At 35.0% G+C, this 25,212-nt stretch overlaps 1 protein-coding gene across 2 annotated transcripts; it reads left to right on the top strand.

The window, feature by feature from the left end:
• Positions 1-3,875: 3,875 nt before the first annotated feature.
• On the top strand, positions 3,876-23,404 carry LOC125825327 (ferrochelatase-2, chloroplastic). 2 transcript variants are annotated; one of them, XM_049504671.1, is made up of 9 exons: positions 3,877-4,284; positions 4,529-4,672; positions 5,051-5,152; positions 10,456-10,559; positions 10,650-10,776; positions 11,430-11,582; positions 15,154-15,254; positions 15,357-15,558; positions 22,545-23,404. In XM_049504671.1, exons 1-9 carry the CDS (start codon positions 3,946-3,948, stop codon positions 22,767-22,769), a joined length of 1,497 nt encoding a protein of 498 aa, XP_049360628.1. In that variant the 5' UTR covers positions 3,877-3,945; the 3' UTR covers positions 22,770-23,404. The 2 variants fall into 2 exon arrangements, with proteins under 2 accessions (XP_049360629.1, XP_049360628.1); XM_049504672.1 differs by lacking the exons at positions 10,456-10,559; positions 10,650-10,776 and having other exon boundaries at positions 3,876-4,284.
• The last annotated feature ends 1,808 nt before the right edge of the window (positions 23,405-25,212 follow it).

Raw genomic sequence — 25,212 nt, 5'->3', positions numbered from 1 at the left:
TGTTTGGTATGAAGGAAAATGTTTTCCATGAAAAATGTTTTCCTAGAAAATATTTTCTTGAAAACAAGTGGATTTCAAACTTATTTTCTCATGTTTGGTTGGCAAGTAGAAAATATTATCTGGAAAATATTTTTTAATGTTTGGTTGGTGAATGAATAATATTTTTCAGAAAATATCTTTTATTTTTTACTTGAGACTAAAAAACACTCTTTAGAAAAATAATTTTTGATCGAAAATCAACTCTGATAATTGGTCTAGGACCCGATCCCGACACTCAAACTAGGACAAGACCCCGATGACCGTTCCAAAATCTGACCTTGAGATTTGACCCAGGACCTGACCCAGGAATTTTTTTTTCAAAAATAGTTTACTTTTAAAAAAATAATTGATAGCGTAAAAAATGAAAATTTTAAAATTTGAAATAGTTTTCAAAAGTAATTTTTTAAAACTTTTTTTTATGGGAGTGACCTGGGTGGAGGTGGGGGGGGGGGTATGGGGGTTGGTGTAAAAATGAAATATTTCCCAAAAATATTTTTTTTAAAATAAAATAAAATTGACTGGGGTGGCGGGAGATAGGGGTGGCATGGGTGGGTAGGGGGAGTGACGTAAAAATTAAAAAATAAAATTTGAAATATTTTTCAAAGGCATTTTTTTTTGGGGGGAGGGGGGGTATGGAGTAGGAGTGGTAGGGATTGAGTGAGGTAATTTTATTTTTTTATAAATTTAATGTATTTTCAAAAACATCATATAAAATTTTCATTTTTTTTGTTTGGGGGGGGGGGGGGGGGAGGGGGGGGAGGGGAGGGAGGGAGCTGGTTTGGTGGTAGGGTTAAAAATATATTTGAAATTTAAAGAATTAGAAAAATAAAAAATTATTTTTTTATTTTTTTTAATAGGGAGGGTTGAGTACAGGGTATGGGTATGGTAAGAAAAAAAATTAAAGGATGAAGTAGAGTTTTGTAAAATGTTTTCCTTAATTTTGGATGGGAAGTCATTTTCCTTAAATCTGAGGAAAATGAGTTGATTTGAAAAACATTTTTCAAACATTTAAGCCAACCAAACATGGGAAAATTGAAAAACATCTCCACACCAAACACACCCCTAGTTTGTGAAACATAACTTTGATTCCTTGAGACTCAAAATCAGACTTGGAGCAACTCTTTCACTAGATTCGATTATCATTCCGTTGTTGTTAATAGGTAAACAACCTTGTATTTGTTATGAAATTCGTACATTGGTAGCAGAACCATGGATGTTTGCTCTTTGTTTGAATATTGTTTCATGTAATTTGTCAACTACAAATAGTGCTTAACACTTTTTTTGTCAAATTTTGTGGAAAAAAAAATCTTAAAATAAATGATAGAGTATATGTTACTCACTTGTTAGAAAGCATTGGAGAACATATATAGATTAAAAATCGTGAATTTGGAGTTTATTTTTTTTCTCCATGAATTTACATAGAAGTAGAATCCATAGATATTGTAGATCACTTTTTGGATAATATTAAAGAGAAAAATAAGATAATTATTTTAGATTATTCCCTTTCTATACTCATAATCAAAATAAGTATATAACTAAAAGCCAAACATACTGCAAATATAAAAAAAAAACATATTATTTTATTCTATTTTTCTCCTTTTTCTTGACTTTTATTTTTAATTATTTTATTTGAAAAAAGTTATTTTTACAACTCACACATTTTCATCTTCATAACTCAGTTTTCACGGTAAACTAATAATATTTGTAACTTAAATTAAATACCTTAATTGTAAAAAAAAATACCTCCTTCTTCAATCATATAAGAAAAAGTTTATTAATTTTTTTTCCTCAAAATTTCCCATAAAAATTAGTAGAAGGATAACAACAAACAAACTTGATTATTTTAAGGAAAGGATAATGATAATTACAATTTTTTTAAAGGATTGAATAAACAAAAATAAAGAAATGAAAAACGAGTAGGTAATGTTAGAACGTGAATATAAAGAAGCATAAAATTACATAAGAAAATTATTAAAATGAAAAACAGTAGGGAAAAATAAGATGAAAAAAATAGGAAATCAAGAAAATCAACAAAAAGGGGGAAAAATTTCAAAATAAAAGAGGAAAAAGATTTAAAAAATATTAATAAGGCAGTGAGAATATGATCAAATAAAAACAATTTTTATTTTGTTTTTTCTTTATTTTAATTATATTCCTAAAACTATTAAATAAATCTTTCAAACTTTTTTATATTAGAAATCTGCAGAAAATAATGAAGATATGGGGATTAAAATTATGCACAATTATCAAATTAGTGAATAATAGTGTTGTAATTAAAGGATAGAGAAGAAAAAATTGATCAACCAGTAAAGATTGATTCTTTTTATATAAAAAAATAATAATAATTACTTAGTTTTATTTTAGTGACCATGCGAAACGCGGATAAATTCATTAGTTATATAAATAAATCTCAAAAATTAAAATTATTTACTGCTTTGTAATTAAAAAAGTATATGTATATTTTGTTAATTGAAGTCTTAAATAATACATTTTTATAATTTTTACTTATTTTTATTGAAAAAGTTCTCAGTTATATGCCATATAATAAAAGCTCAACTCATTTTACTCTTTTAATCACACTAAATATATTATGTTAAAACTAAGAAAATATTATTTCTTTGACTTCTCTTAATTATTACAACTTTTTTTTTCAAATGCTCTCATATAATTCTCCCAATAACATATCTATGTAACATGATCGAATACATAAATTAGTTTTCTTTATGACATTGTAAATGAGATGTACATATATAATAAAAAAATATTTTATGGTTCTGCTATAACAAATGTGCATATGTGATTAATGTGTATTTATATAATTATTTAAAACAAAAATTATTTATCTTAATTTTTCATATTGAAGAAATAGTTATTTTTTGAAGAGTTATTATCATAGGTTTTTTTTTCAGTAATGACTACAATAATAATTTGATTAATGTTATAAAACTCTTTCATTGCTCTATATGTATTAGGGACAAATATTGATCCAACTCTTGTTATATCTTTTTATAACTTGTCACTATATGTACTCTTAAAAATTTAATATTTTGTCACTCTATGATAAATTTTATATAATTGAGTAGATAAGTAACACATCAAATTACTAATGATATCATCAAAATACTAATGATATCATGTTTTACCATCACAATTTACGACTCATATAATATGCAAGTACACATTAAATGAATTTCAACATGAAAAATCATATATTAAAGAAAATCAAACAAAAAGAAGAAGATCTTAGTAACTTCTTAATTTCGTGTATAACTATGTTGAAACATATTTCAAGTATATATTTTCTTACTTTTATGTGTCACAAATATATTTTTAATTTATTTGTATTAAAAATCAAGTAGTTTAAACAAAAATAAAGTTATGTAATTTTTAATCAATTAAATTTAATGTTACTTTAATTGAACTAATATTATTGTTATAAAATTCATTGAATCTAATAAAAAAATTACGATAATTAGATGGTCAATTATTTAAACTTTTTATGTTTTTCTTCTTTTTATCGACAATGTTAAATGTACATTACAATTTAAAAATATCTTTCTAGCAATTTTTTAAATCGATAATATCAAGACTATGACTTGATTTATATTATTTTCTTTATACTCCTTATTTAAAAATAAAAAATAAAAAATAAATTAGCAATATCAGTTATTCGAAAACATATTTAATTTCGGAAAAGAGCGGATAAGTACACTAGTATAAATATAGACAGATTTTTTCACAATTTTAGATATTTTTTTTACACTGTTGTGAGTTACATAGCATAACTGGGTTGATTATTATCTTGAACTTGTGGAGGAGAGACTAACACTCCAAAAATAAGAAAACAAGCCAAACTATCTACTCGAAGCAAGCATTTCAAACATCACTGTTCCTTGCAGTCCAGCAATGGCGCCGCCGGTGATTTTCTGCCGTGAAATATCTCCGTCGCCGGCCAACTGCACATCCTATTCACCTTTTCTTCAACTGGATACTCAGTGTACTTCATCTTTCGCCGCTTCTTGTTTAAGGCTACCTAAGAATTGTTCATTAGTAGCTAGATGCTCCTTGAAATGGTCTGAGAAGCCATCTATAATGCCTGGAGCATTGCTCACTTCTAACCCTCAACAACTCTCCACAAATCCTGTTTTTGGTGAAGGCAAAATTGGTGTTTTGTTGCTTAATCTTGGTGGACCTGAAACTCTTGAAGATGTGCAGCCATTTTTATTCAATCTTTTTGCTGATCCAGTAAGTTAAATGTTGTTTCCTTTTTTCTGAGATTATTTACCCTTTTGCCATTTAGGTATAGCAAATACAATTTAACCATGTCCAATTCAAAAGGAACTGAACAGCTTAAGTGTATGCTTGAAATTAGTAGTGATTCTAAGAAACAAAATGCAATTTAGAGTGGAACCATCCTTTTGTGGTTTGGAAATAACACCTTCCACTATTTGTTTAATGGTTCTTAACTTGGATTGTTTGGTTTGAATAGGATATTATTCGATTGCCAAGATTGTTTCGGTTTTTGCAAAGGCCACTGGCGCAGTTCATATCTGTTGCTAGAGCACCCAAGAGCAAAGAAGGTTATGCTTCAATTGGTGGTGGTTCTCCTCTACGACGGATAACTGATGCTCAGGCATGAATTTATATGGTTTGATAAAAATTGCTGATTGTTGATTAATTGTTAAGTACTTAAGTAGGAATAAATGAATATGTTGATCCGACTGTGGCTACGAGATGCTTATGATGGTAGATTTCTAGATTTTCTTTGTTAAGTGACAGTGTTATACCATAGTGTTGAAATGTTTTGGACCATGCTGAATTCTAGTGCTTAAGGGTGGAAACACTTGCTAAGGCTATTCTTAGTATGACTTTTGCCATTTATTTTCAACTGAGAGATCTCTTTTGCTGTGGTTGATTTGTATATGAGCAGTACAATGTTTTTCTGCATTTATTTTCATGGCTCCTCTATTCAATTCTTCCTTTTTTTTATTTTATAATATTTGATTTTTAGGCTGAAGCCTTGAGAAAAGCTCTGTGGGAAAAGAATGTGCCTGCAAAGGTGTATGTTGGTATGCGCTACTGGCATCCATTCACAGAGGAAGCCATTGAGCAGGTATCTTGTTTCTTTCCTTTTTATTTGTAACCTTTTCTTTTTCCTTTGACTTCTATGGCTGTTTATGTGTTTTGGGTGCATTTAGCTGTTTTCTTGAGTCTCTGCAATCATCTCATTGAGCAAAATAAGTGGTAGCATATTTACACAACACTCTTATCCCTTGAATTTGAAGTATTAGCTTGCTACAAGTTTGCATAACCCCTTTGCGCCATGGGGATTTTCTGTAGGAGCTGTGTTTACACTACTGTAGAATCATATCATATTGGGTTTAGATGATAGATCGACAGTAATCAAATTTTCCAACAACTATATTGTAGGATCTCTAGAATCTATTGGAGGATTATAATTTTAAAGCTAATTAATAAATAAGCATATATTAACTAGGCATGAATTCACGACTGAGTGTAATAAACAACAACAAAAAATTGTTGCAATGTTCTTAAGTGGAGCTTATGGTGGTACTAAGAAGCAAGACCGGTGGGGAAGGATTACTGCCTTGTTAATTGGAAAACAGTAATGTTAACTAAAGGAAGAGGGAGACTAGGAGTCAGAAATCTCAAACTGCAGAATGAGAGCTTACTTGTGAAGTGGCTATGGAGATACACTAAAGAGAGGACTCTATGGAGGAAAGTAATTGTGACAAAGTTTGGTGACCTTAATCCATGGTGCTCCAACTTTGTATCTGATCCTTATGGTATGGCAGTGTGGAGAACAATCAGAAACTTTTGGCCACTGGTGGAAGCCAATCTTAGCTTTAAGATAGGCAATAGAAACAAGAAATTTTTTGGCATGATGGATGGATTGATCAATTACCATTTCCAGATCTGTGGAAACACTGAGGCTAGAGTAAGTGAGTGCTGGACAACACAGAGGTGGGACATTTCCTTCAGAAGAATGCTTAATGATTGGGAGGTTGATAGAGTGGTTTCATAGCTTGGAAAGCTAGGAGGAAACAACATTGTCACAACAGAGGCAGATAGGGTGCTGTGGAAACACAACAAAGATGGGAACTTCTCTGTAGGCAGTGCATAGAAGCTTTTGTACTAGATCTTGCAAGTATATTTTGTTTCTTACTTTTTCAAGAAACCAGATTTACTAGAATTTAGTATCCAAAGGCAGATAGTTTGTCAGAGGGTGATCCCGCCAAATCTTCACCAACATATTTAGATCCTTGTAAAATAGTCATCAGATTTTATGTATCAAAGACTGCGTATTTGCATTCTAATGACTGTCATAAAGAAAATCCAAAAACTTACTTACAACACTTACTGTGAAGGTAACGTTAGATCGAGTTCCAGTGAGATAATTTAACTTGCCTACCAACCTCCTATATGTTTTAGAATCACTAAGGGGTCGTTTGGTAGCTGGTTAGAATTATGCAGGAATTAGTAATGCATGTATTCGTTATGCATGTATTAGTTATGTGGGTATTAGCTATTCCATCTCCCCCCCGCATAAGATAATACACCAATTCCCTCATAACTTATACATGTATTAGCTATGTGGGTTTCTAAATTGCAAACCAAACGTCGTATTAATTTTATTCATGAATACTTACTTCCTAACTAGCTACCAAACGTTGTATAACTTGTACATAAATTAATACAGGGATAAGTTACCTCTTTACTAGTTACCGAACAACCCCAAACAGGTTCCTCCTGACTTGCTAGAAGTTTAATTTGGATCCATTAGAGTATTAATAGACCTACAATTTATCATTTATGTTTCCTCGAGAATATCATGAGCATACTTCCTCTTTGAAATGGTAATTACTGATCTAGATTGAGCAACCTCAATACCTATAGTTCGTCAATCAGCGAAGGTCCTTGGTCAGAAACTGCTGAAAAAGATGATGCTTCAATTTGATAATTTCTTCTTCATCATTACTTGTATATATCATCAACATGGACCACCAAAATCATATTAAATCTGAATCTAAGTGACGTAATCAGTTTCACTACGAACCATGCCAAGTTCATGAATAATTGTGCTGGATTTGCCAAACCATGCTCAACGGGACCGCTTTAGGCAATAAAGTGATTGCTGTAGCCTACAGACCATGATACTGGACTCTACCCTGAGCAACAAAACCTGCTGGTTGCTCCATATATATACCTCTTCTTCAAGGTCCCCATGAAAAGGCCAATGGCGAAAGATAACCAGAGATAAAAAGAGACGGACTAAAGCAATCTCAGCCATGTGAGAGACAATATCACCATAATCAAGTTCAAAAAATCGTCTCTAACCTTTACTAAAAATTCATATCAAGAGTCTTTTAATGAAGTGCTTGTGGAGATATAATAGTGAAGAGAGTCTTATGGAATGATGTAGTGATGGAGCTAGTAACTGGAGATTGCAGTAACCTAATTTGCTGATAAAGTGGGATTTATAGTGGGAAATAGGAGGAAACTTTCATTTTGGAGGGAAAATTGGTTGGGACATGGCCCTCTAAATGATGTTCTCTCAGATCTCTTTAGCTTTGCAGGATACCGGATGCTTCTATTGAAAAGACTTGGATCTTACAAGGCTGGAACATACCTTTTAGGAAAATGCTGAATGACTAGTCAGGAAGTGGATAGGATTACTGAGTTCTTCAAGGTGTTGGACATTTTCAAAGGCACAACTGACACTGAAGATTCTACCATATGGAATGGTGATGGCAGGAAGTGTTTCACAGTTAAATCAACATATAATGCATTAGTTGCTATTGAACAACAAGATACTAGATTGCCTTGGAAGAATAATATTTGGAAAGCCAGTGGTTTGGGCTTGGGACTTCCATGTTGGAGGTCTAAAGTTTGAAACCCCTTGCCAACAAAAGCAAGGGGTTTTCCTTCTGGGTCGAGCTCGTCGCACTTGGCTTGCGTAGTGCGGGTTACCTCTCATGTGTGATTTGCGAGCTATTGCATAGGAGCGGGGGTTTTACCCTGTGCGCACCCAAAGGATAGCGGCTGCAAATTTCCTTTGTCATAAAAAAAATAATATTCGAAAAGCCAGGGCTCCTTCTAAAGTGAGTTTTTCCTTATCAGTTAGTTAGGAGAGCATGCCTTACTCATGAAAACCTGCAAAGAAGGGGAATAAGGTTAGGTTCAAGATGGTTTTTATGTTAGGAGAACGCTAAAAATAACAGTCATTTGTTTTTACACTGCAAAATAATTGGTCAACTGCGGCAGATTATCTTGAGCATGTTTGGCTTGAAATAGGTCATGCCAGAGTCCACTATTGATAGGTTGAAGGGCTGGAACAAAGCGTGAGATGGTACAAGGCAAAGGGGTGGGTAAAATCTATCCCAGCTTTTATATGGTATGGTGGATTGTATGAAAGGATTTTTTTTTTGTTTTGGCTTCCTATACCTGAACCCAACTTGTTTGGACCAAGGAGTAGTTGTTGTTTTGGAGATATAAATAGATCTACACAAAGACTTAGGAAGAATTGTGTCATATTCTTCCATGGAAGACAAGATGTGGGAAGCGAGGTTTAGATGGTTCGGTCATGTGATGAGGAGATGCCCGGATTCCTCAGTGCGGAGGTGTTGAGAGGTTGGCTATGGATAGATCCAGGAGAGGTGGAGGTAGATTGAACAAGTATTGGGGATAGGTGATTAGATAGGACAAAACGCAGTTGCAACTTACTCAAGGACATGACCTTAGATAGGAAGGTATGGAGGACGCGAATCAGGGTAGATGGTTAGTAGGTAGGAGTGTGTCCATGCTAGTACGGAGGAGTGCATTGTCTTGTTTCCCTTACTAGTAGTCGTAGTGCTACACTTGTAGTCTCTTGTTCTTCGATTTTTGTTGTTATTTGTTATTTCGTGTAGTTCAATTGCAATAATGTTTTGCTTTAGTATTGTTCGGCTACTATATGTTGTTTTGTTACTACCTATTGTCTGTTGTACCTTCATTACATCTTTTTCTAGTATGTTTTTGGCTTGTGCCGAGGGTCTATCTGTACCTTACTCCTAAGGTAGAGGTAAGGTCTGCATACACTCTACCTTCTTAGCCCCACTTTGTGGTAATAAACTGGATATGTTGTTGTATAATATAGGCAGAATGATCAAGGAGACCCTTGTACTTGTCTCCGTTTGTCAGTTGAGCCCTTATACTCACGATTTTGCCAATTGAACCCTTAAACTCACTAAAACACACAATTTTAGACCCTTTGACCTTGACCCATCCAATGTGGCAACTTGATGGTTGAGCTGGACCAAATGCATTAATTTCACGGGTTTAATACGCGTACACAAACAATTTTGGACTAAAAATTAATTAAAATAAACAAATAAAAAGATAATTAAAAAACTGACACCTATTGCTCTTCTTTCCCCCACCCACCCCTCGTTTCTTTACCCCCACTCTTTGTTCTTCCTCTATTTTCACCACCAAGGCTTGAGGAAAATATTTGAGAAAAACAATCAAAAGCTTCTATGAATAGCAACTATTTGAACAAAGAAGAACAATTTCATTTCTCTTTCATCATTTTGACACATTATAATAAATTATTTTGACAAAAATCTCAACATTCAATATAATCAATTATTTTGGAACATTATTAACATCAAATTGAGAATACCCAAAAGCCAAATTAAAGTGAAAATAAGAGAAAATAATAAGAAAAATCAACCCCTGTCGATCAACGAAGGATGTTATGAACATCAAAGAACACCATAATTTTTTTTTATAGGCTTTTTTATCAGTGAGATTTTCAGTTATTTTTCTGCTATTATTAGTTTGAAACATTTTAAATATCTCTTGTTTGCTTCATCGGTTCTTCTTGTAGTTTTGAATGGAGTAGAGAAAATAGAAAATGAAAATGGGAAAGGTAAAAGGATCTGAAGAAGGAGGGAGAGGGCGATTTTGATGAAGAAGAGAGGAAGGGGTGGAAGGGAGAAGGGGGATCTGTTGAAGAAGAAGAGTGGTGTGTGTGTGTGTTGGGGGGTGGGGTCTGAGGAAGATGAAGAAGGGAACTGTATTTGATTTTTTTTATATTAAGTTCTTATGTGGCATTGTAAAATGACATAGAATCCCATGTGTATTTGTTTGTATCACACACACATTTATCGGATGCAAAAAGGGTTTAAAAGATTGAGTTTCATTAGGTTTAAGTGTCCAGTTGACAAAACCATGAGTATAAGTGTCTAGGTGACAATCTGATCCAAGTATAAGAGTCTCTCAGGTTATTCCGCTTTTAATATAGTTTCTCCCTATTTCCAGTTTTTTCTTGAAGCACATTTGAGTTACTTAGGATAGAGTGGAAGTTGAGCTGTTGGTTTTCATATCCTTCTCCCTTTTCTGTTCATTTTGCAGATTAAAAGAGATGGAATCACAAAGCTTGTTGTGCTCCCTCTTTATCCACAGTTTTCAATATCTACGAGTGGTTCAAGCCTTCGCCTATTAGAGAGTATATTTAGGTAATAAACATACCCTATGTTCCTGCTCAGAAAATACATTCCATTTTCGATTGTCAAACTGATATGTGGAGCAATGAGTACTAACTTCAGGGAGGATGAGTATCTTGTTAACATGCAACACACAGTAATACCCTCATGGTATCAACGGGAAGGATATATCAAAGCCATGGCAGATTTGATGGAAAAAGAGTTGAAAAGTTTTGAACATCCGGAGGAGGTAGTATTGTCTCTATTCTTTGAAGTCTCATGCTATACTTACCTCGTGAAAAGAGGTTCTTCTTTTTCCTAATAAGGTCTCATCTTTCTGATAGTATTATACTTGAGGCACATAAAGTCTTTGTGCATTTTTATTTTTGTTTTCATTACTTAAACTATAAAAATTCTCGCACAAAGTATATGCCTTCTCAGTTTTGCTTTCTTCTGTAATAACTGCTTTAAGATTTTTTTTTTTTTGATAAAAATAAATGCTTAAAGATTTAATTTTACCAGTTTCAAAAAAGTAAATGAGAAAAGACTCTTGTCATGAATACTGTGATACTCTTGATTTAGTGTATCATTGTCCATCAAGTCTTTTGCTTGGAGGCCTTCTCTTGAAACTCTATCAAGTTGGTTAGGGTAGAAATACAGAGTCACGAAAAGATCTCTGTACAGCAGAAGATATTAAGGATCAAAAACAAAGGAAAACTACAGCACTCTGGAGCAAAGTTTTCTTCAGATTTGACACTGTTCTGTTCCTGCCTCTACTCCTCTACATTTCATATTTATGAAATTATTTCAGATATTTTATAATGAAAATAAAAGCAGGGTCTTCCCAAGAAGTACAAAGTCTCTCTAATTTGTCTCCTGCATTGACTAGCTTCATATACACAGGTGATGATATTCTTCAGTGCTCATGGTGTACCACTTGCATATGTAGAGGAAGCAGGTGATCCATACAAGGCTGAGATGGAGGAATGTGTGGACTTAATAATGGAAGAACTTGAGAAGAGAAGGGTACATAATGCATATACTTTGGCCTATCAGGTACCTTTGCAGATCTATTAGCATACTTACATTTCACAAATGATTATATTTAAACACACTTGCACAGGTAACATTGTCTATTTTATGCATTAAAACATTCTTGTAATGAAGATAAGACTCTAGCTTCTTGCACATTTTGTATTTGGGCTCATCTTTATGATCATTTATAAGAAAGCTCAAGAGTTCAGTTGGTGTTCAGTTGAGTACACATGGATTGCACTTACCGTTTCGTACCTTCGGCTTACAAAGCATATCCTTGTTCTTAGACATAACTTTTAGGTAGAAAGGTGTCAGTTTTGATATGTACGACATTAGACATATCCATGAGGAGCAAATGAACTTGGCCATGAAGGTATGGAGACATAAGGCAATGAATACAACTACTAAGAAACATATTGACATGAAAGATTTATCACATAGAGTAATCATTGTATAATATGGAATAGGAAATCCATAAGCTCATGAACAAGGGGAATGTATCGAAAGAAAGATCATGTCATGACAAGGGTAGAGGGGCGGGCCACAAAGACCGACTACTCAGATAAGACCTTAATCTACAAGAAAACAATGATAGGAAGCTAAAATTATTCAAGGCTAATAGTATAGTTTGACATGCCCCCAAGGCCTAGCTCGAGTGGCAAAAGGTGGAGGAATTGTGGCTTAGGTCGCAGGTTCAAGCCCCACTCCATGCAAAGCGAAGCTCGGTATTTAAGTGGAGTTGGTAGAGGGGCGGGCCCATCATCCATGTAGTTTAGAAGGCTGTGATTGGGTCCAAAGGGTGGGTCATAGACGAATTTCTCGGTAATAAAAATAAAATAAAAAAATAGTATAAATTGACATGAAAGATTTATCACATAGAGTACTCATAGTATAATTTGGAACATGAAATCCATAAGCTCATGAACAAGGGGAAAATATCGAAAGAAAGATCATGAGATCATGTCATGATAGGGAAAAGAGGGTCTTAGCCTTACTTTCCTTGATTCCGACCTTAAGTGTACCACAAAGGCCGACTACTCCGATAAGACCTTAATCTACAAGTAAAACAATAAGAGGAAGCTAAAATTAGCAAAAGAGATTCAAGACAAAGACACTTAAGCAATTTATCGCACATAAGGTGAGCTAAAACTCTAAAATCCTCCTTCATTGGCATATCCACAACCAACTTTCTCCTTGCAAACTGTAAAATTAGGTCTTGCTATCTAGGGCCTAACTCACACCCCAAAAGCTAGCTCAAAGGAAAGAGGATTGTCCAAGCCTTATAAGGAGACCACCAGTGTGAGACTTTTTCATTCTTCAACACCTCACCTCATGCCTAGGGCTGGACATCTTGTGCGAGGGAAAATTTTAATTTGGGGCTCAACATTGGGTGAAATGGGTCCTGCTCTAAAACCATGTAAAAATTAGGTCTTGGGCCTATCTCATACCCCAAAAGATAGCTCAAAGGAAAGAGCATTGCGAAGCCTTATAAGTAGATCAACCATCTCATTAACCACCGATGTGAGACTTTTTCATTCTTCAACACAATCAGTAACACAACAACCCTCCTATGAGGTCATCCAAACCCCTCCGGGCAGCAGCATATCAAGAACTCTCTACCATAACAAACCCCATCTTCTCACAAAATTATCCAAAACCCGAGCTCATGGCTTTCGATCACCATCCCATGAGTCCCTTCCCTAAAACATTCCTAATACATCAATAATAGTCCATGCATGAGCTTAGGAGAAGATTCTTACCTTGAATGATGAAGAAAAACCAAAAATCTCCGCTTCAGCGCTAGATGATAAAACCCTCTAGAATTTGAAGAGGAATAGGTGTTAGAGTTGCGTAATCATTGAAGAAACACTCATGAAAGACAGTAGGGATCAGTGACAACTTACCTTGAATTGGGGGGAGTGGAGCTGAGAGAATCTATTTCAAGTCAAGTCAAAGTGAGAAAATGAAGTAAACCCTCAGAGTTTGGTGTATTTAAAGAAGTTGATAGATGGCCACATATGGTCGTAGGTGGGCACCCAAATGTTTCTGTGGCTGCCTCAAACTTGAATCCACATACTGTTCCTACGGCAACCTATGCCCCTACATGGTATCCACTGATAGCACTAGCGTAAAATGTACATAGCTTCTTGTACATAGCTCAGATTGACGAACAATTTGATTCATTGGAAACTAAATTCAGTGATCTTTTAATTGTGGTAGGAAATTCATCACATAAATCTTTATACATGGGAGATATGCTTGCTAGAAGTTACACCTTGTGCGAGCTTATTTGAAAACTTAATTTGTGGAGAAGCTTCCATGCTGACTTTGTGCTAGAGTTTCTGTTAGACTTTAATTCACATCCAACACAACCGCATACTTAAACATTGACTTTTACACATGTGCACAACCAAATTCTCCAGGTTCGGGTCCAATTACATATGTCGAACCATTTAAACCTTAGACCAAAAGTACGGGGCGTTACAGAAATGATATGTATAATAGTATCATGCATGACATGTATTGTTGGCAAAAGTATCTCCATATCACCTCTTCAATCTATAAGGTTGATAAGACAGTTAAATTATATGGCGAACTTGAAAATAACATATTAAAGCACTCCATCTTACTTTGTAAAGGAGTACGTGCATAACTATTGGTATGAACGTGAAGAAGCTTTTTTCTTTTGTACACACTTTTTCCACAACAATAGTTGGGGGACTAATTGCTACTTTCTATTGAAGTATCATGTTGTACCATATGAACTTTCTAAGTTGCATTACAAATATAATTAGCTAATATCGAGTGTGAGACACGAGTACTAAACACTTTCATGTTATAAGCATAATACCTCTATGTATGAAAGGTAATGTAGCCTTTTATTGGTGTCAATTTTATGAACTTAGAGGGTGCTCCATTCCATGTCGTATTATGTGTTCCCATCGGCACAAAAATGATTTTTATTTGATGCTTATTATTATTTGATTAATACATTTCTTAAGGGAAAGGCGATTCGTATTTATGATGTTGTTGTCAAGTGATACACTATTGGACGAGAAAAATAGATGATGCTCGGATGCTCATTTGCTAGCACATAACATATAGCTTTTGTAACATTGATTCTCCAATTTGCTTGGGCGATAGAGTATGTGGTCAAGTAATGTTGATTCTATCTGGCATTGATAAGTTATTTGGATGCAAAAAAACAAGTCATTTTCTTGAGGTCTCAAAGTTCAAATCTCAGTACAGGCAAAAGCACTAGGTGATTTCTTTCCATCTACCTAAGTGTTGGTGGTCAGAGTTAACCGGTGCATGTGTTGGTGGAAGGTAGCAGGTTGTGATGGAGTAGTTGGGAGTGTGCGCAAGCTGTACGGACACCACTGTCATAAAAATAAAAGTTATTTTCTTGGATCAACTACAAAACAAATAATGTTCACTGGTGGCATTTCGGATACATGACTTCCTGAACTGCTGTGCTTTACTGTGATTCTTATGCATATGGATGCACCTTTTTTCACTTAAGAGTATAATGATTGAGTTTTGTAAATGTTTTTACTTAGCCATTCCATGAAGTTATTTTGCTCTGATGCAGAGTAGGGTTGGACCTGTTGAATGGCTTAAACCATATACTGATGAGACAATAATTGAGCTTGGGAAGAAAGGGGTGAAGAGTATTCTTGCCGTGCCAATAAGGTAAGCAAAGTTGGCTGTTTAAGCAGTACAAATGATGATGCCTAGTTTGTTCGACTTTTGTTTTAGTTATTTGTATTCTCTAATTTTTAAATGTTATCACAGTTTTGTAAGTGAGCATATTGAGACATTAGAGGAAATTGATGTTGAATACAAGGAGCTAGCATTGGAGTCTGGAATACAGAACTGGGCGCGTGTTCCTGCCCTAGGTGTTGAACCCACTTTCATTTCAGATTTGGCAGATGCAGTGATTGAAAGTCTTCCATATGTAGGAGCAATGGCAGTCTCAAATCTTGAAGCTCGCCAGGTGCTTTTTAACTCCACTATGATTAAGAAATTATTAAATTTTTTGTTAAGTAGATGGTACCAATGACCTGAAATAGAGAAGCTTGCAAACGTTTAATTGAAGGGATTATCTAACATAGGCACTAAGCACTGTAACTTAGTTGGATGGTATGTGAAAAGGCTGGTGATAGATGTTGGAAATCAAACCTTGTGTTGGAAAAATAAAAGGTTTTTAAGATTTGTTTGATTCATGAATTTTTATATAAATTGGCTCATGGTTAGCTTATTAGCAAGTTCATGTACTAGGAAAAAAGAGTAGATTATATGTCACGACCCAAATGGCTTTGGGTCGTGAGTGACACTCATACCAACCCTATACCAACCCTCCAGTGGGAGAACCATCTAACCTGAACCTTAACCAAATTCATCAACCATCCAAGACAGAATTATAATTAAATCCAACTAAAACATAATATTTTGAAAACCGACTTAAATAAGTGCGGAAACGAATCAACTACTAAAATTCCCAAGACCCGAAAGCCATCATACAAGAACTTCTAAACAAAACCAAACCTAACAGAAGTATCCAAAAACTAAATAAAAGATAAGATTGTCTCATTGTTCGGAAGATACAAATACTACTATGATGGTCCACGACAACCTGAAAATGGAGCGCTCACCCTTGGATCGGAAACTGCTTGCACACGATAGAAATGGGATCTCGAATGGGCCTCTGGAACACGTTCTGCACTCAACAAAAGAAGAGTACAGGGAAGTATTAGTCAATACAAACCACTATGTACTGGTGGACATAATATGCTGACTCAATTTAGGAAGCATGCAACACATGAGTCAAACAACAAGTAGACCTGACATTCAGCACATAGCAAGTAATTTCAACACCCAACAAGTACCATCACAGCAGGTTATGCGTATCAGATAAACAATCTCAATCATCAAGGAAATAAAGAATCAATGATTTCAATTTACGTGGGTCTATGCCCACTCCATCTTACCACAATAATTTCATTTAAACTCATTATCAGTACATAACACAAATAAACTCACACATCAAATGCTAAGGTGTACAAATATGCTAAGGGTCTAATTTATGCCCATCTAGCCATGACCTACAGGTTGTGGTGGCAAATGGGCGGGATGGGTCAAATTTGAGCGGGTTGAAAATGGGCCAACATAAAATGGGTAACAATTCAACCCGCCCATATTTCATATGGGTGAAAATGGGTTGGGTAAAATACATGTTGACCCATGTTTACCCATATTTTCACAAGTAAATAGTACTCTACTTTAGAATTCAATATGAAGAAAATATTTTCGTCTTTTTTTGGATGAAACATGTTGAAAATACTTTATTTAGTTTTATTGTATCATAAAACTAAACTTGACATATAATGTGGGATCCGACTACCAAATCATGACCCGACCTCGAAACTCGACCCGGGATCTCTCTTCCAAATCTAGACCCGAACTAGACTCTCGACTCAGGACCTGACTTTTGACCCGAAATCCAACCTCAACATCCAACTCAAGACCCGACGTCCGAATTTGGATTCCACCCCGATGCCTGAATCAGGATATAATCCCAGTACTCAATTTCGGACTCGACTTTCAAATTAGGATTCGACCTCGACACTCGATAATTTATTTAGTTTTATTGTATTAAAATTTGAAATTTGAACAACTTGTCTCTTAATTTAAAGTCTTGTGTTTTGGTGGATTCTCCTCACACTAGCCATGTTTACGGTTTTGGTCTCCCTAAATTTGTTAGGGTGGTGTCTATCACATCAAGTTGAGCGGCAATCATTGTGAGCACCTCAGTTAAGTTGTTGTCATTGTGAGAAAGAAAGAGTTTGAGAGAGAACTCAACTTGGTTATTCCCTCAAGCTATTGGGGTTTAAATAACTATGTTTAGACTGACTTTGTTGTATGGGATTGAGTGTTGGCCAGTCAAGAAATCCCATGTCCATAAAATGCATGTTGCACATATGAGGATGTTAAGGTGGATGTGTGGTCATACTAGGAGTGATGGGATTAGATATGAGGATATTTGGAATAAGGTGGGTGTGGCCTCCGTGGTTGACAAGATGAGGGAAGTGAGACTGAGATGGTTTGGACATGTGAAGAGGAGATGCATAGATGCACCAGTGAGAAGTTGTGAGTGGTTGGTTATACAGGGTACGAGGAGAGGTAGAGGCAGGCCGAAGAAGTATTGGGGAGAGGTGATAGGACAGGATATGACGCGACTTCAGGTTGTCAAGGACATGACCCTAGATAGGAGGGTGTGGAGGACTCTTATTAGGATAGAAGGGTAGCAGTTAATGTGGTGTTGTCTTGCTTAGGGTGGCTAGTGTTTGTAGTGGCACTACTTGTATTATTATAGATCTTGTTTTGTATTTTTATCATTGTTTATTGTTGTTTGTTAATAATAATCTACCCTAGTATGTTGTTTATGACATTTCGATTATCACATGATTTTATTGCTGTTTTTGCTACTTTTCTCTGTTTCTTGTTTCAATTTCTCTTCATTGTCTTCTTCATTATATCGAGATTTGTTGCACTTGAGCAGAGGGTCTTTCGGAAACCTCTACTTCCATGGGGTAGTGTTAAGGTCTGCCTACATTCTACCCTCCCTAGAGCTTACTTGTTCACTGTGTATGTTATTGTTGTTGTAAATTAAGCTACTTACTATATTTACATATATGCTAGAATTTTCAGAGAGATTCTAATAGTCATCTTGTGTCCCTGCTTCAGTCTCTTTAAGTGCTAGAAACCTCATAAGAAAAATATCAAAGAAATTAGTATCTCTCACTCTGGCTTTTCCCCTCTATTGATCTCATCCTCTCTTGCCTTTTCCACTCAAATTATTATTTTTTGTTGGTTTAAATCCTACTATTAACAATCCTTAAGAGGTAAGATGTAGAAATAAGTTAATTTTTACCCAACTTCTTGACAAATTGAGTTTGATGAGACAAGAAAAGATCAATTTGTGTACAAGGAACTCCAAATTTTCCCTCTTCTTGGTTTTCCTTGATGGTGTTGGAAACAAAGAAAAACAATAAATCTAATGTTTCTAAATATAACTTGATTTTCAAACACTAGCTTACCTTTTATTTAAGCTACTAAAAAACAATTTAGGTTTTAGGGAGAAAATGCACAAAAACACCCTCAAACTTTTTTTGGGATTTACAGCAACACAATTAATTCTATGCGAGGTTCCTATTGCCCCTTGAACTATTTTAAAGTGGAATAAACATCACTCTAAAATTTGATGTGGCATGAATGACCAAAAATACCTGATGATGCTCTACATGCGCCTTTATTTTCATTTTATCACTTAAACCCCTTTTCTCTTCTTTTTCTTTTATCATTAAGAGATTTTTTCTCTTTCTTCTCCACTTCAATAGCTGATGTTTAACCCCTTTCTTTGTTTCTGTTATCCTTACTTCTCAACCTTACCATTCTTTTATTTCATTCTTTATTGTTTTGCTTTCACTTTCTTCCTCTACATATTTTTTTTTTCTTCTTTTCGGTTTTCTTTCAGTGATAGCAAAGATTATCTCTTTTTAGTTTCTTAAAACTAAATCCAATTTTCTACAATAATTTATTTGGGTTCAATCTCTTTTACACACAAAAATAATATAAAAATTCTTGGCCTATTTTTGAAAAAGGATCCCAGAAAGTTGATCCTTTATACTCCCTCTGTTTCAAAAAGAATGGTCTCCTTTCGTTTATAGTCTGTTTCAAAAAGAATGACCTCTTTCCTTTTTTGGTAACATTATAATTTCAGCTTTCCACATGGCATGTTTAAGGCCACAAGATTAGAGGGCAATTTAGTACATTTGACATAACTTTAATTTAGGACCACAAGATTCAAAAGTTCTTTATTTTCTAAAACTCTGTGCCAAGTCAAACTAGGCCACTCTTTTTGAAACGGAGGGAGGGAGTATTAGTGTAGCAAATTTGTTATTGGGTTTTTTGTTTTCGGACATGAAATCTGTGATGCAACTGTGTACATATAAATCTAAGGTTGCTGGACTTAATTGATAAGAAGTTATTGGGTTTCTTTCATAAACTATAATAATGGTTCTGATTCACTGGTGGAGGAGGGAAGAGGTTTGGAAAGGGAAGTGGTAGCACTGGTTAAGCAAGTTATGGTGGAGATGGTAAGCCCATAAGGAGGGCATGAGTGCAGGAAAGGTTGCAGATTTTTCCAAAAATATTGAAGACGGTCCTTTTAAAATATGTTGTTTTTTAATATTTTGGACACATGGTGTAAAAAGGTTCTACTTTGAGCTGCTATTTGTTTTTGCACATGCTTGAGCGATGCGCTTACACTACTTGTGCCACAACGTTTAGGGTGATGTTTATTCTGCTTTAAAATTGTTCCGGGGGTAACAGGACTCTCGCTAAGATTAAGTGTGTTACTAAAATTCGAGACAAGATTGAAGGTGTTTTTATGTATTTTCTCCTTTTTTTGCCTTGTAAAGAAATGCCTACTACTATCAAGAACGAAATCTTGATAGAACCGCTTTGATATCACTTGATAAGAATTGGGTTACTTGAAAGAAAAATGAGAAAATAATGTGGAAGCGAAAATATTAAGATTAAACACAATAATTTAAGATATGCAAAATTCAAGAATAAAATTTCCAAATTTTAATATTAAGTGGTAAGAGTCCTAATTGATCTTAGTAATAAAAAATTAGTGCATCAAAGCTAGTTATGATACTAGTAGAGTCAATTCAAGAACTAACATGGCATAGTGATCTAGATCCTATTTCGAAGAATTAGAGACAATAATTAGTACTAGAAAAATTACCTTCATTTACTTTAATACCAAAGATATCAAGTTAAAAATAAATCTTACCTCCTAAAAGAATCGTTCTTGTGATGTTGTAAGATAAACCTCAAGAAGCCAATACACAAAGATGTAAAGAAAACAATCTCTCAATAATGTTAATAATAATGTTGTTTGAAATATTTTTTGTTGAAAATTGCTTTTAGTTACTGCATTAATTTTCTTTTCAACCTAATAATTAAGCTGCTGATGTTTAGGATGATTTGAATTTTGAATTTTAAATTTTAAATTTTTATTAGGCTGTTTTAGTTTGTTGAGATATTTTAAGGTTTTTGAATTTTGAATTTTGAATTTTGAATTATGCAAATCTTTTGTTGTAAGTTCGCTATTTAAAGCCCTCCAATGCTTAAGAAAAATATTGAGAGACATTTTCGATTAATAATTTCAACCCTTTTTGCTGCACCATCTTTTAAGAAAACCAACAAAAATCCAGCCCTATATCTAGGGGAAACATATCCAATATAACATGGGATTTGAATCCTTCTATGGAAATTATTAAGATTAAAACCTACCTAGGAAATTTTAAACGAGGAAAACAAGTAAAAATTAATATCACACTTCTTCCCAATACAGCTAACAAAAAAAGGGAATAACTGACTTTGTTTTTGGCTCCAAAATTTCACGTGAACTTGGCACGTAAACTACCCATGTTGGCCGTGAAAATCATCTTTTTTGGTAGAATTTTAGCTCATTTGTTGGGCATTTTCAACTCCTTTCTTGGGCTACATGTGGGCCCCACCTCTTGGACTCCAAGTGGCCTCAATCTTCCTCGTCTTAAATTTGGACTTGGACTATGAAATTTGCATATAACTTACTCCACTCTTTGCCATTACTCTTGGGCTTTTCTTCCACGATAAGCACTTTCTGATCTGATCTCCCATTGAAGCTCATCAACCTTGTCGTGCATCTCCTTAACTTCCCAAGTTTTACCAAATCCTTTAATGGAAGCATGTCACCATTGATGCTATCAGAGGATCTTCTGAGATTTTTTGAACAAGTTTGACGATGGATTTGAGTTTGAGTTAGTTCGTTTCTGACGGCAATTTTAGATAGGTTCTTCCCATGGTTTATAAGGAACTCTAGTTTCTAGACGTGCTAGAGATATCAAGACAGAGGTTTAGACAATGTGTACCTTCTGTTTATATGACCCTCCAACATTTGGTCATCATTGCTGAAAGTGTAACTTCTTTGATACACTTCATCATCCATATAGATTTCTAATATGAATACCATTTGACAAGGATGGGTTATTCCAACTCTGTTGAGCAGAATCTACATTTCTAAGGCCTTATTGCGTAAATGATCACTTGTTTGACAATTTCATTTCTTCAGTCTGAGCAAAGTATAATTCATTTCTCATAACTTTTTCTTCTTGGGCGAGGTATGATTGATTTTCCAACTGTTGGGCAGCATCTACCAGTCCGAGGCTTATTGGATAGATTGTCCCTAATTTTACAATTCCATTTCTTCCGTCTCCGAAGAGTTTAATTCATTCTCATTTTGAGATATGACAATTTTTTTTCTGCTAGACCAAATATGATTGATTGTGAATTATATTAAGTAAATAATAATAATAGGATTTATGCTTGTGGGATGGGGAGCTGATGTTTACTTGTGATTCATCAGTTTATCCAAATGGATTTCATTTCATTTTAGTTGATCGGCACAAGTGAGGCTTAGTCCTCATGGTTTGTCCTACTTGTCAAGCACATTAGTTCCATTATGATATATGCAACAAGATCTTTGGCACTTCTATGTACCAAGTGAAGAATTTGAACAACTTACTCAGCCCTAAGAGGTTGATCAACTAACACATACCCTTGACTTGTTGGGACATTGGTGTGTTCTCAGCCATGCTCAAATGTTTTGTAAGACTTGCTCCAGTTTCTTAGTCGATTTGCATACTTTCAGGTTCTTTCATTTACTGCAGAAAATATGGCACCTGGCTTTTATTATGCAACTGCCGAAAGTGATTGAAATAAAGGGCACCCCCTCCTTGTTTTATTTGTATGTGGATAACTGGTTTCTGGTTGAATAATGTTATCAAAGTTTGAACAAAAAAGGTCAATGCTGTTTTCAAAGATGAGTGGTGAAATGAACCTAATATATGCTGAGGTGTTTATTTGCAGTCATTGGTCCCTCTTGGCAGCGTGGAAGAGTTATTGGCAGCATATGATTCACAGCGCAGGGAGCTTCCACCTCCTGTAACAGTCTGGGAATGGGGTTGGACAAAAAGTGCTGAAACGTGGAATGGAAGAGCAGCTATGTTGGCAGTTCTTGTGCTGCTGGTGCTAGAAGTAACAACTGGAGAAGGCTTCCTGCACCAGTGGGGCATATTGCCCTTATTCCGTTAGCCCCTTACGTCGTACTCTCTCGCTGCTCGTCCTATTTGAGAAGGAAACTTCTTCCCTCCCGTCCCTGCTGTCTCTCTTTCACATGCATTATACACATACATACACATAAAGGTGGCTGGCTGTTGAGATGTTGAAAAATGACTGAAATCGGGAATGAATTAAGAAGTTGTACATTGTCTTTCACTTAGAATGAGCACCCACTCTTGTGCTACCATATACTTCTTTAATCTATGTAGCAAAACGGCCTCTATTTCATTCCCTAGAGGCCAAGTGAGCAGGTTTTGTGGGACATAGAGTACATTTTTACTGAAGATAGAGAAGGGTGAGAAAGATCAAGGAAGAGAAGAAACAGAAGGGCAAACTCATCTTCGAAGGTTTATCATACTTGTTTTACTTTTGGCATCAACACCCTACCTGTAAATTTTCCTCTGTTGCTCCAATTTTCTGAAACAATTCTATGTATTAAGTTACATTTGCATACAGTGTTAAGATTGGAGCATTACTGTGGCAGATATCTACAATAATCTTGTATTTGCATAATCTAGATGCTGAAAGTGTGAACAACTGGAAAGTAACTTTCAACATTGTAAAAAAAGACTAAGATGCTGCTGGATTTATGTAATGTCCATAGTTGCGCTACCTCTTACATGACTAGGTCCAACAAACGGAGAAGCTAAAGTGATGAGTATATCCTGTTTGTTTAGGATGTCTCAAGGAAAAATTGCATAATTTCAATGTTAGTTTACTCGAGACTTGGGTTATCGGTTTGCTGCATTAGTTTACTCAAGAGTTCATTGGAGTATATAGTATCTCATTCAATATGAGCAAAGTTTTGGCACACACATCTTTCTCTTCTACTTGTGTAACAAAGATACATTGAAAGATTTTGTAGTTGCCTCCTTTTTCTCAACCTTCTTTGAGTCAAGTCGATTCCAGGAAAAGTTAATAGATAGTGCTTGTGGATAACATTCAACTATACATGCAAATTCAATACGTAGACGATTGCAAACTGCAACTTTCAGTCATATTTTGTTTGATCGGCAATATGCCGAGTCACACTGGGTGATGCTCAACATTGCCTTTGCCTATTTTTTCAAGGCTTTTGGCTTCTTTTGATCTCTTTTATCTCCATGCTTTTGCTCTCATTGCTGAAATACAAACACATTCTGATCATAAAAGGATATAATTAAGCATGGAGGACACTACTTTGGTGAACTAGAAGTCTAAAATGAGTCCAAAATCTTCAACTCATTACTTACCGGTAGGGGTGTACATAGAAAACTAACAAACCACACCAAACTCTCTATCAAATTCATAATCCGAGTCGAACTGGAAAAAAAATAATCCAACTATGGTTTGATATTGAAAAAAGAATCTCACACATAATTGGTTTGGTTTAACTAAAAAGAAAGTCTAATCAAAATCAAATCAACCCCACTTTACATGTATACGAATTTAAAAATAATTTATTATAATGTAATTCAAATATTTCTTAAGATTTTTCATAGATTTTGTCTTTTAGCGTATTATTTCAAGTTTGGATTTAGATGTTTTTAATGATCTGATAAACTTTATAGCTCATAAATGTTGGTATTTTAAATAAAGCTCTAACTTATGGGCATATCAAACTGCATTCAAGACTCCCATAGGTATGTCTCTTTACCAACTTGTGTTTGGGAATCGAAGTCTTGCCACCTGGCATGTAGAGTTAGAGCACAAAGTCATGTGGGCGCTCGAAAAGCTGAATGTAGACTAGGGTGCTACATCAAATTAGAGGTTGAATCAAATTAATGAGCTTGATGAGTTTCACCTAAACACATATGAAAGTTAAGACTTGTACAAAGAGAGAATGAAGAAGTATCATAACCAAAAGATTGAAAAGCGATTTCTTTGCGCCTGGAGATTTTGTCCTCCTCGTTCAACTCAAGGTTGCACTTATTTCCTGGTAAACTCAAGTCAAAATGGCTGGGACCGTTACAAGTAGTTCAAGTATTCCCATACAGAGTGGTTGAACTATAAATAAATGATGAAACGAGGTTCAAGGTGAATGGACAAATGGTAAAGCTTTACATGGGAAATGTGGAAGAAGTTAAGGTGGGGGAGATATGGGCTCTTGGTGAAGTTTAAGTAACTAAGGATCCCGTGTTGTGCTGCGACGTTAAATCAAACGCTTCTTGGGAGGCAACCCAAGATATTTTGTCTGGTTTCCTTAGCTTTAGTTTTAGGATAGTATAGGCTAAATTAGGGTTCGTGTCAAATTAGAGTCAAGAAAGAGAAAAGGTAGACCTAATGTTTGTTACATATGCAGGGATCAAAAGAGAAATCTGAAAAAAATTTAAGTGCAGAGGTTTCCTACGAATGGGTTCTACGGGTCATAGAACATTCTACGGTATATAGACCCTGCTCGTAAAATCCTGGATAAATGGTAACTTGTAGGACTTGT

The sequence above is a fragment of the Solanum verrucosum genome, unplaced genomic scaffold, assembly GCF_900185275.1.
Source record: "Solanum verrucosum unplaced genomic scaffold, falcon-dt-bn FXZP01000051.1, whole genome shotgun sequence".
Classification (NCBI taxonomy): Eukaryota; Viridiplantae; Streptophyta; class Magnoliopsida; order Solanales; family Solanaceae; genus Solanum; species Solanum verrucosum.
The sequence above is the reverse complement of the archived record's forward strand: the minus strand, read 5'-3'. Positions and strand labels throughout refer to the sequence as shown.